Source organism: Lynx canadensis, chromosome X (genome assembly GCF_007474595.2).
Source record: "Lynx canadensis isolate LIC74 chromosome X, mLynCan4.pri.v2, whole genome shotgun sequence".
NCBI lineage: Eukaryota > Metazoa > Chordata > Mammalia > Carnivora > Felidae > Lynx > Lynx canadensis.
In genome coordinates, this window is record NC_044321.2 from 84,451,446 (window position 1) to 84,464,294 (window position 12,849).

The 12,849-nt window shown below is 33.4% G+C and overlaps 1 protein-coding gene across 1 annotated transcript in view; it reads left to right on the forward strand.

Annotated features, from left to right (window-relative positions):
* The window catches only part of RADX (RPA1 related single stranded DNA binding protein, X-linked), an 87,962-nt gene that overhangs the window by 33,435 nt on the left and 41,678 nt on the right, over positions 1–12,849 (forward strand). Inside the window, exons 10-11 of the mRNA XM_030306224.2 lie at positions 156–334; positions 6,088–6,158. Of these exons, the coding sequence (XP_030162084.1) occupies positions 156–334; positions 6,088–6,158 (250 nt within the window). The remainder of the gene's footprint in view (positions 1–155; positions 335–6,087; positions 6,159–12,849) is intronic.

Here is a 12,849-nt window from a genome sequence, read left to right on the forward strand (position 1 = left end):
ATAAATTAGCTTTATAAAAAGCACTTTTATGTTGTAAAATGTTGTCATAAATCTTAAGATTATAAAAAAATGGGTAAACTAAAATTATACAGTCTTTTAAGAAAAATAATTTTTTTAATTAGTTTAAAATGTTTTCTCTGAATTTTTGGTTTTAGAATGCTAACCGACCCTCAACATCCCAAGCAACTAGAAGAGAAAATCAAAGTCAGGAAAGAGATAATAATAAACAATATCAAGATGATGATCCTATGGGCTCTCAGTATTTTCCAGCTACACATGAAAGTTTGAGCCCTACCAAGAAAAAAAGAATTCTGCAAGGGCCATGTGCCAAATTGTAAGTCATTTGTATTAAGTATACACATAGCATATTAATTTTTTTGGCTTATTTCTACCCTGTAAAATGACCAATTATACTAGAAGTGGTATTAGTTTTCTAGGGCTGCTGAATTCCAAGATCAAGATACTGGCAGAGTGACTTCCTTCTGAGGGCTGTGAGGAAGAATCTGTTCCATGCCTCCCCCCTAGCTTCTGGTGGTTACTGGAAATCTTTGGCATTCCTTGGCTTCTAGAAGCATCACTCCAATCTCTGTCTTCACCTTCACATGGAATTTTCCCCTGTGTATGTATCTGTGTTCAAATTTTCTCTTCTTGTAAGGACACCAGCCATATTAGATTAGGGACGTACTCTGGAGTACTGATCTACTCCAGTAAGATCTCATCTTAAGCAATTATATCTTCAATGATCCTGTTTCCAAATAAGGTCACATTCTGAGGGTTGTTGAAAATGTAATTGGTTATATATTAGTCCTACTGGTATTTAGTAGGGACATAATTCAGCCCATAATAGTCTGCCATCTGGTCCCTAAAAATCCATATCCTTTTCACATGTAAAATACATTCAACCCATAATAACATCCCAGAAAGTCTTAAACCATACCACCATCAACTCTGAGTCTAAACTCTCATCTAAGCATCATCTAAATCATATACAGATGAAGTGCAGAGTGATTCATCCTGGGGCAAAATTCTTTGCATCTGTGAGCCTGTGAAACTAGACCTGTTTATCTGTCCAAAACACAACAATGGGACAAACATAGGATAAGCATTCCCATTTCAAAAGGGAGAAGTTGGAAGGGAAGAGGGTCATGAGTCACAAACAAATTGAAAGCCTAGTAGTATCAGGACTTTACCCTCAGGATCATTGTCCCATTTCTTGAAGGATAACACATGATCACAGCTGAATATCTCTTATCAACTCATTTCCTGAATAGAATCCTAGACAGCCCTTTCTTCATTTCATCCTACCTATGTCCCTTTCAGTCCAAGCTAGTAGCATGCCTACTGAGATGATTGATTGGATCCACAAATCACAAACCTAATCTCTTGGGCAAAGGACTGTCCAACAATACCTTTGGTGTTCCCTCCAGAGGAAGCTTTCTAATTTTTTGCAGTATAGATAAGCTGAGAATTTTCCAAATATCAAAGCTCTGGTTCCTTTTTTGTTAATTTTATTTTCAATTTCTCTCTCCCTTCTTGTATTTTACTGTAAGCAATAAGGAGAAACGAGGCTGCGCCTTCACCACTTTCTTAGAAATTTCTTCACCTAAATATGCAAGTTTATTGCATACAAGTTTCACCTGCCATTCAGCACAATTCAGCCAAGATTTCTGCCGCTTCATAACAAGGATCACCCTTCATCCAGTTTCCAATAACCCATTCCTCATTTCTGTCTGAAACCTAACCAGAAGTACTTCTTACATTCATATTTCTAGCAACATTCTGTTCATAACGATATATGTATTCTCCAAGACAACAAGTTTTCTCTACAGCTCTCTTCCTTCTGAGCCCTCAACAAAGTCTCCTTCAAAATCCATATTTCTACCGACATTCTCTTCAAGAAAATCTAGACTTTTTCTAATATTCACCTCAAAACTCTTTCAGCCTCCAGGTAATACTCAATCCCAAAGCCACTTCCCCATTTTAAATTATTTGTTACAGTAGTGCTCCACTGTACTGGTGGTAGTGCTGGTAACCAAAATCTGCATTAATTTTCTAGGGCTGCTATAATGAAGTACTACAAACTGTATGGCTTAAACAATGGAAAAGTACTGTCTCACAGTTCTGTAAGCTAGAAGACCAAGATCAAAGTGTCCACAGGGTCAGTTTGTTTTAAGGACTTTGAGAAGGAATCTACCCCTTGCTTTACCCCTAGCATCTGTTGGTTTGCTGGCAATCTTTGTCATTCTGTGGCTTGTAGAAATATCACCCCCAATCTGTGTCTATGTCTAAATTCTCCCTTTTCAAAAGGACATCATATACATTTGATTAGGGGTCTACCCTACCCCAGTATGACTTTAACTTAACTAATTTATATCTTCAGTGAAATTATATCCAAATAAGATTACATTCTGAGGTACTGGCAGTTAGGACTTCAACAGGAAATTTGGAGGAGATACAATTCAACCCATAACAGAAGCCCTCTTACCTGCTACACTCGGCATGGGCTAAGTGACAATGAATTTAAAAGGAGGAATTACAAACAATACATTTTAAGTATTTTACTTGAATTTAAAATATTACAGCTTACATTTGTCCACCAGTTATCTAAGCATGAATCTTTCCTATATAAAATTCATCCACTATGAATCATAAATGATTAACAGATTTGATTTTTCTAAAGTAGAAGGATAACCAAGACAAAGATTAAGGAAGTTTCCTTCTAATCCTAGCTTTCTAAATTTTTCTCATGAATGTGAGTTGAATTTTGTCAAATGTTTATACTGAATCTGTTGATCTGTTGAGTTTTATTTTCTTTTCATGTAGTTAATTAAATTAATTTTTTGAGTATTGGATCATCCATGCATTCCTAGAATGAGTGTTACTACTTTTTTAAATGTTTAGAATTAATGTTCAATGAAACTATCTGGATCAGAGGCTTTTTTGGGAAGATTCTGATTTAATTTTTCTAATAGATTTTAGAATATTAATATTTTCTATTCCTTTATCAGTTTTATTTTTCAAAGAATTTGATATTTACCTCTACATTGTAATATTTTTGGTATAAAATTATTCATAAGATCTTTTTGTCTTATATTTCTGTACAATCTATATTAATGTCCCCTTTTAACTCCTGATACTTGTAATTTGTGTTTTCTTTTTTTCTGAATCAGTGTTGCTATTCTTTTTCTAGCTACTTGAGCTAGATACTTAAGTCTTTGAAGTTTGGCTCTTCTTTTCTAATATATGCATCTAATGCTGTATATTTCTAGGCACTGCTTTAGCTACCTACTACTTCAATTTTCAGGTAATTAAAAACATTTTTTAGTTTTCCGTGTGATTCTTCTTTGACTCATGGGGAAGTGTATAGTTTAATTTCTAGTCACTTGAGGATTTCTAGTTAACTTTTTTGTTATTTACCTCAGCTTATCCACTCTGGAAAGAGAAAATATTGTGGATTATTTTCATCCCTCGAAATGTGTTGACTTTCCTTAAGTTGATCACATGGTCAGTTTTGGTAAATGCTTCATATGTACCCGAAAATAATGTGAATTCTTTCAATGTTGGATACAGTGTTCTATTATGTAAATTAGGTCCAAGGATATTGATTGTGTTGATTATATCTTTTGTATCCTTACTTATTTTCTGTCTGCTTTTTCCATCAACTGAGACAGGTGTGTTAACATCTTCCACTATGATTAAAAATATATTTCTCCTGTTCTGTTTTTGTTTAATATATATTGGAAATATGTTACTGGATACATATTTAGAATTGTGGTATCTTCCTGATAGATTGCTCTCTTTGTTACTATGAAATTTTCTTTATCTCTCACAGTGTTTTCTGCCTCAAAGTCTGCTTTGTCTAATGCTAATATACCTGTAGCAATTGCCTTTTTATTAGGCCTTTAACAGTATATTCCATCCATCTTACTTTGAACCTGTGTCTTCGCATTTTGTCACTTTTAAGTAGCATGTAATTGGTTTTTTAATCTTATATAGCAATCGTTGTCTTTTACTTAAACTATTTGTTCCCTGTATTAGTGAAATTAGTGATATATTTGGGTTTATATCAATTTTTGTACTGCTTAATCAAATAGTTTTAATTATTCAGTTTCCCTTCTTTTGGTTACATGTTGTTGAGTGGTTGCTCTATAAATTACAGTCTGAACACTTAACTTATTGTAGTTAAATACAAATTATTTTCCTATATTCCTGATAATGCTAGAACCTTAGAACACTTTAACTCCATTTATAACCATTTTAATTATTTTTGACTTGGAGGAGTCTAAGATTCAGAAAAGATAAAATATAGCATTTATACATGTGCGTATGTATATTAAGTACTTTTAATTTCTTTGCATGAGACACCTTCTAAGACTTCAATAATATTAATTATAATCCTGTTACGCAGATGAGGGAATGGCATTTTTTAGCATCTGCATGACTTTTATCTAAGGTTGATAAGTTCATGAAAAGGACAAGGTTAGAGTATAACTTTCAGCCTGTGACATAATTCTATACTATTCTGCCCCTACCCAGCATATGCAGTATTCTATTCTTTTAGCTCTTTTCCCTTTCTTCCTCTGTTTATTTTTCTATACTTTGTATCTTTTCACTTTTCATTTCTCTTTTTTTGTTTCCTCAGTTGATACCCATTGATATTGTATACCTCCACTTCTGTCATTTAGCCCCTCACCTTTAAGACATTTATGTCATACAAATTACATATTCCAGTAAAAATCTCCTAAGCCACTTTTTTAAAACTTCTGTACAATATAATAATGCTACTAGGGTTTTGGAAACTATTTCATCTAATTTGTTTCAGATGGAAAAAGTCACTTCCTAATCACATGTATTAAAAAGTAGATACATGCTGTTAAAGGATCTCAAGATACATGTAATTTAACTATTTTTTTAGTTAGATTACTTTCACAGTTGATGTTTTCAGCTTTCTAATTTCTGGAGATACCAAATTTTTGATGATTAAAAAAAGGTAAAATTACAACTATAATTATGCCTTTATTTGCTGGGGTTTAAAGGTAAAGAAATGGGTGCGTTCTTCCTTCATGAAAGCTGCTTCTTTTTAGTTCATTAATATATCTTACTAGCAAAGTAACAAATACTACCATTGTAAGAAAAAAATCCATTGATAAAATAAGTTGAGCAATATTATGGTGGCATTCAACAATATGACATTTCTGTTTTACTTTATGCTTTTAGTTGTGGAAATAAAACAATAGAAAAATCTCATCACAGGAATATGCTAATAGCCCACAAGATGGAAATCTTTCCTTATAAAAGTAGGCTTCTCCTCAGTTTCAAAATAAGATACTTCCCTTTTCCTCCATTTATTTCAGTTCAATAAAATGTTATTGAGTAGATATTCTATAGAGATACAAAAATAAATAAAGTCTATACTTTTGTAGACCTTATAGCAGAGCTTATAGCAGAATCTGGTGGGAAAGACAGACTCATAAGCCTGTAAGGTGATGAATGCTATGATAGACGTTTATTTCTGGTGCTATGACAGCATGTACAAGGAGCAGTGAGTCTTGACTAGAGATCAAGGATGGCTTCTTTTAGGAAATAATGCTGGAGTTAAATTTCGAAAGAGGAATACGAACTGGAAGGAGCATAAGCCTTGTAGAAAACTTTGAATTGAAGCTAGAGAATTAGGCCAGATGGTTTCCCAGAATATTTGAACAAAGCAACCATGAAAATAGGCCATTGAACTAATTTTTAAATTTCTGTCCAAAAGAATGAAATATATACACACACACACACATATATATATATATATATCCATCTTTCATTGAAATTTAACAAAGGTAAATACTTCCTTTTGTGGGATTCTCCTTATTAAAAGAATATTTAAATCTACTGAAGTATTTGAATTATGTTATATATGCATGTTTATTCATAATATGAATATATGCTCCTTAATTTTTTAATGCAGTGCTTTAAGAAACTAAACCTATACAATTTCTAAATTTATTGAGTTGGAATAAATTCTGAATGGACCAATTAGTTTTTTTTTTCATTCAAGTCTCTTTTTGTAACTATTGGTTATCCTTTTTTTATCTTTTGTAGAATTCCTGTACCTCAGCCAGAAACTTCTGCACAAAGAGGAAATAGACCTGACACACCAAACATTTTCCAACGTATGTTGCTTTGATGATGTTGATTATTATTTTTGAAATCTTTATGGAACATTATTATATACAGATTACTGTTTGCTTTGATTCTGCATTCTTTGTGTCATGCCTATGTTTAGCACGATAGAAGTACTTTAAATAGATATATAGATAGTTGTTTTTCTTTTGTTTTTTATTTATATTAGTTTAGGTCCTTGTCAAAATCCTGGTCCCAACTTTAAAATAATTTGGTATCATCACCAAAGTGGAAGTAAATGTAAACAAACCTATACTTAGCAATTTGTTTATTTGACAGTATGTCCTGTCAGATATACTGTTTTTAATTGCCAGAAGAATAAAGTAGGAAGTTTAAATTTTATTTGAAAATAAATATAGGTAAAGCTTAAATAAATATAGGTAAAGCTTTCTTTGCTATTGGGTTGACTGGTTTGAATATTTGGCTCATTTCTGAAGTAATTTTGTAGGGCAATTTAGTGCCTCAGAGTGATTGGTTTAAATCTGGTCTTATAAGGGCTCATCTCGCTGGACTAGACTTTTTAACACTTTGTCTTTCGTGCTTTTTGAGTTATTCTTTATTTTTTAATGTTTGTTTATTTTTGAGAGAGAGAGAAAGAAAGAGTGAGAGTGGGGGAAGAGCAGAGAGAGACAGAGACACAGAATCTAAAGCAGGCTCCAAGCTCTGAGCTATCATCACAGAGCCTGACGCGGGGCTTAAACTCACAAGCAATGAGATCATGACCTGAGCTGAAATCGAACGCTCAACTGACTGAGCTACCCAGGAGCCCCTTGAGTTACTCTTATTTTGCGGTTGATTTCTTGTCAGTCTGGCAGATTAAAAGCCCACGAAAGGGTCTGAAGTCTGCATCCCCCCCAAAAATTAAAGCATAGAGAATAAGGGGAAAATCATTATACTATAAATATATGACAAAGCTCAGAGCAAGAATGAAAAATCCTTGAGTGCTAGAAATAAAACATTTTAAATTTAGCAGTGAGTAGGAACTAAAATTAAAACTGCTCTTGGGCATTTCAGAACTAGATAGAGGCCTGAATGATTATAGGCTGAGGTATAATAACTATATGGCAAGGAGAGTCCAGACCACAGGCCTCCTGCATGTGAAGTAGAACTAAAATAAAGTTGGAAGGTTATGAAGGACCAGAGAAAGTATGTCCATTGGTGTGGGGAAGTATCAAGGAGCTTTCTTTATCCTCTGGACAATAGTTAGGAAAAAGTCACCTGGGAGAAATTGGAATCTTAGACCTGTGCAACGTGGAGGTGTGGTCACAGTTCAGTGGACTATGATGGTGAGGACACTGAGCTAAGGAGTTAACAGTAATATCTGATCTCAAATCAGTGAAAACCTTAAGGTCTTGACAAGGGTAGGTGTGAAACTGCCTCAAAGAGGCATCTTATAACCTAGGGTATTTGGGACTCCCATAGAAAATGTAGAGAATTCATGATTAAAAAAATTACAGATTTGCCAAGAAAATGAACTACTTTGAGGCAATGTGATCAGATGTAATCTGTAGGGAAAATTTATAGCCTAGGAACTAGAAATACGAAACCAATCAGAAAGAGGCTTTCAAGTAAATACATGTTTAAAAGGTTAAAGGAGTGAATAGAAACCATAAGTTATATATTTACAATGGGTTGAAGAGGAAGCAAATGTAGATGAAGAGAGAATTAGTACATTTGGAAGATAGGTACAGAGGAAATCACACCAGAGATAGTTAAAGAGTTTGGCAAGGTAAAAGAAAAGAATAATGTATGTAACCGAACAAAGATCACACTCCCAATATTATTGAAATGTGTGTAATTAATTAGTAAACATCTGGGAAACTGCCATGGTGGATAGGGTGAGAAGGTTCAATTTATATCTAATAAAAGTTCCAGGAAGACAGAATAATCAAGAAGAATCAATATTTGAAGGATACATTTTCAAAATTAAGGATTATATATTAATCATTAGGTTGAAGGATCACAATGAATCCTGAGCAGAAGAATTAAATTCATATGCAGATGCATCGTAGTGAACCTGCACTGCATCACAGATAGTAAATATCTTAAAACTGCCAGAAAGAGGGGCGCCTGGGTGGCTCAGTCAGTTACGCGGTTAAACGTCTGACTTCAGCTCAGGTCATGATCTCATGACTTGTGAGTTTGAGCCCCATGTCGGGCTCTATGCTGACAGCTCAGAACCTAGAGCCTACTTTACATTCTCTGTCTCTGTCTCTGTCAGAGACAGTCTCTGTCTCTGTCTCTCTCTGCCTGTTCCCTGCTTGCTCACTCTCTCAGATATAAAAATTTAAAAAAAATTAAATCTTAAATTGCCAGAAAGAAAACACATATTCATCTACAAAAGAAATATAATTAGACTGGAAGATTTCTTACCAGCAACAATAGATGCCTTAGATAATGGAAAATGTCTTCAAAATCTTGAAAGAAAATGTTTTCCAACCTAGAATTCTATGTCTATCTAAACAAACTTTGAGGGTGAAATATATATACTTTTAGATATTCAGAGACTGTGAGAGTTATTACTCATTGTCTCAATGAGAGTTACTAAAGAATTAAACCAAATAAGTATCCAAATGTGAGAAGAATTTATGAGGAAAGAAGTTGGTGAAATATTGGTAAATATAACTAAAAATAGGCAGTGAAAATTAATAACTATGGTAAATAATTTCATGTGATTTGAAACAAAGTAAAACTAAAATACTATTTAAGATAGGTGGGAAGATGAGAAAGCATTGTTAGGTCATTTTCTTTATGGAGAAAGGAAGTGATTGGTGAACTGTAGGCTTTGTAATTTCAAACATGAAAGTTAAATTTTTAAGGGCATGCTGAAAGAATAGGTATAGGGGGTATAATTTTCAAAGCAGCACAGAAAAAAAGGGGAATTGTGAAAATTTGATCAGGACAATGGAAGGTAGGAAAGAAGGAAAGAAAACGCATGATTAAGAAAAACCACAAAATTATATAGCACAAATAATTCCAAATACACCAACAATTTCAACAAATGAAAACATGTTAAGCTTTCATGCATCAGTTTTAAAAATTAATCTAGTTATATGCTGCATATAAGAGACACACTTGGGGCACCTGGGTGACTCAGTCGGTTGAGCATCTGACTCGATTTCACCTCAGGTCATGATGTCACAGTTCATGAAATTGAGCCCCGCATCAGGCTCTGCAGGGCCTGCTTGGGATTCTCTCTCTCCCTCTCTCTCTTTCTGCCCTTCCCCTCCCCATGCATGTGCTCTTTTTTCTCAAAATAAACTTATATATAAAATATATATATACATATATATTATATATATATTATATAAACTTATATATATTCTCAATTTTGATGTTTTCACTGAAAAATAATAAAAATGTAAACTTCGTAGTTTATATAGAAGTAAAATGTATGACCACAAGATCTCAGAGGCAAGAGGGGATATGGAGATAATACTGTTATGAAGTACTTCTACTGTATGCATGAAGTGGCATAACATTGCTTGGATATAATAAGTTAAAGTTGTATGTTATAAACCCTATAGCAACCACTAAAAAAGGGCATTGCTAATAAGTCAATGTTAGAGTTAAATGGAATTATTTTTTAATATATTCAATCCAAGAGAAGGCAGGACAAGAGAAAAAGGGACATAAAGAAGAAATTTGTCAAATAGAAAAAAATAGCAAAATAACAAATTTAAGCCTTGTATTGTTAATTACATTAAACTAAATAGTATGAACACCCAATAAAGAAGCAGAGATTATCATATTGGATGAAAAAGTAAGAGCCAGCTATATACTATCTAAAAGAGACTCACTTTAAATTTAAAGACGCAATATAAAAAGATGGAAAATATATATATAGCATGAAAAAGAAAACTGGAGTGGCTATACTTACCAAAGTAGATTTCAGAGCAGGGAGTAAAGAAGAATATTATACTGTTTACAATTGTCGAGGAAAACATGCCAATCCTAAATGTGTAGATACCTTACAATAAAGCTTCTAGGTAAATGGCAACTGACAAATTGAATGGAGAAACAGACAAATCCACAATTATGTTTAAGGACTTTAACATCCCTTTCCCAAGAATTGATAGGAAAAACTAGACAGTAAATCAGTAAGAATATATAACATTATCAACCAACTTGACGTTATATTTATAGAACACTCTACCTAATAATGGCAGAATACATATTCTTTTCAAGTACACATGGAACATTTACCAAGATTAACCATACTGTGGCCATAAAAAAAGTTTCAATATGTTTAAAGGAATCTAATGGTATGTTAACTAACTTATATTTAAATAAAATTAAAAAAAAATCTAATGGAGAAAATCAAACCCAAATTAAACAGACGGAAAATCTATATGTCATCAATTCCAAGATATCCATTTTTGCATATTTTAACATCTCTGATACTGGGATGCACATTCCAAAATGAATTATACATCATTATTTAATTGGCAATCTATTTTTTTAGTGGCACATGAAATAATGACATGTTTTAAAATTTGAAGCATTTTATTGTATTTTTAAATATTTTATTTTTAAGTAATTCAAATCCCAATATCAAGAGTCACATGTTCTACTGACTGAGCCAGCCAGGCACCCCTATACCATTTTAGAGTCAGTAAAATATGAGAATAAAATTACAAACAAATTAGTGAAATATAAAACAAAAAAGAGAATAGTGGAACCTAAAGCTGGTTCTCTTAAGAGATTTACACAGTAGAGAAATCTCTAGCAATACTGACCAAGAATAAAAAAGAAAACTACAGGGGTGCCTGGGTGGCTCAGTCGGTTAAGCGTCTGACTTCAGCTCAGGTCACGATCTCACAGTCCGTGTGTTCGAGCCCCGCGTCGGGCTCTGGGCTGATGGCTCAGAGCCTGGAGCCTGCTTCCAATTCTGTCTCCCTCTCTCTCTGCCCCTCCCCCGTTCATGCTCTGTCTCTCTCTGTCTCAAAAATAAATAAAAATTAAAAAAAAAATTTAAAAAGAAAACTACAAATGTACAGTTGTAGTAATGAAAGAATATAAAACTTATAACTGTTTTTAAAACTACATGAGGGTATTATAATTTAATTTGTGCACATTTCTAAGAACGTCCAAAGCCAAACTATTTATTTTTCATAGATACATATATAGGAATCTATTCTGGAATGGAAAGATATATAGGTAATTAATGACATTAGTTGTCTCTAGGGGAGGAAAGAAGAGAATGTGGCCAGGAAGGGTAAAGAAAGGTGATTTAAAACTCATCTTAAGTGTTCTGTTTATTTTATTATTTTATTATATTTTATCTGAAGCATCCTGATGTGAGCAAACCAAATTCAAATAGTTTATGAGACCATGGAAAAATTTGACCACAATATTTGATAATACATTAAAATTATTATTAGTAGTAGTGTTATGATATCATGTTTTTTAAGAAGTCCTTTAAAGATACACGTTGAATTATTTATGGGTAAAATGATATCTCAAAGATTTGCTTTAAAAAGAACAGTAGGTTTGGGAGTAGCATAGAATATACATGAAAGAAGGGTGGCCATGTGGTGATAAATGTTAAAACTGGATGGTAGAATCATGGGGATTCATTTACTCTCCTACCTACTGTTGATGTTTTAAAACTTATACAGTAAAATACATGACAGTATTTGAAGCAAAGATGGCAAAATATAAGTCTGAAAATGTGAATTCTGGGTGTTGGATATACTGGTATTTACTATGGTATTCTATGTATTTTTCCAATTTTTCTGTCTAAAAAATAAAAGATAAGTTTAAAACACTAGAGTATACAGGTGATACTTGAACTAATTCTTAAAAGATGAATAGAGGTTTGTCAAATTAGCTAAGTGTATATAAGCCTACAAGAGTTTTAGCATAGGTACAAAGATAAGACATTTCATGGAAATCTCATGGAACCACCAACTGTTGTGGTGTTGCTAGAGTATAAAGTGTAAGACAGGGAGTAGTCTAATGGCTGAAGAAATATTAAAGATCGACATTAATGGAGGACCTAGTATGCCATATGAAGAAACTTGGATTTATCCTTTAGTCACTAAGGGAGAGATTTTGGAAAACATTAAGAGGCAGTATGGCATAATTTGATTTGCATTTTATTTTATTTAACATAAGTAAATGGTAAGTTTTATTTTTTCATTTTTTAATATGAAATTTATTGTCAAATTGCTTTCCATACAACACCCAGTGTTTACCCCAAAAGGTGCCCTCCTCAATACCCATCACCCACCCTCCCCTCCCTCCCATGCCCCATCAACCCTCAGTTTCTTCTCAGTTTTTAAGAGTCTCTTATGCTTTGGCTCTCTCCCTCTCTAACCTCTTTTTTTTTCTTCCCCTCCCCCATGGACGTCTGTTAAGTTTCTCAGGATCCACATAAGAGTGAAGACATATGGTATCTGTCTTTCTCTCTATGACTTATTTCACTTAACACTCTCCAGTTCCATCCATGTTGCAACAAAGGGCCGTATTTCATCCTTTCTAATTGCCACGTAGTATTCCATTGTGTATATAAACCACAATTTCTTGATCCATTCATCAGATGATGGACATTTAGGCTCTTTCCATAATTTGGCTATTGTTGACAGTGCTGCTATAAACATTGGGGTACAAGTGCCCCTATGCATCAGCACTCCTGTATCCCTTGGGTAAATTCCTAACAGTGCTATTGCTGGGTCA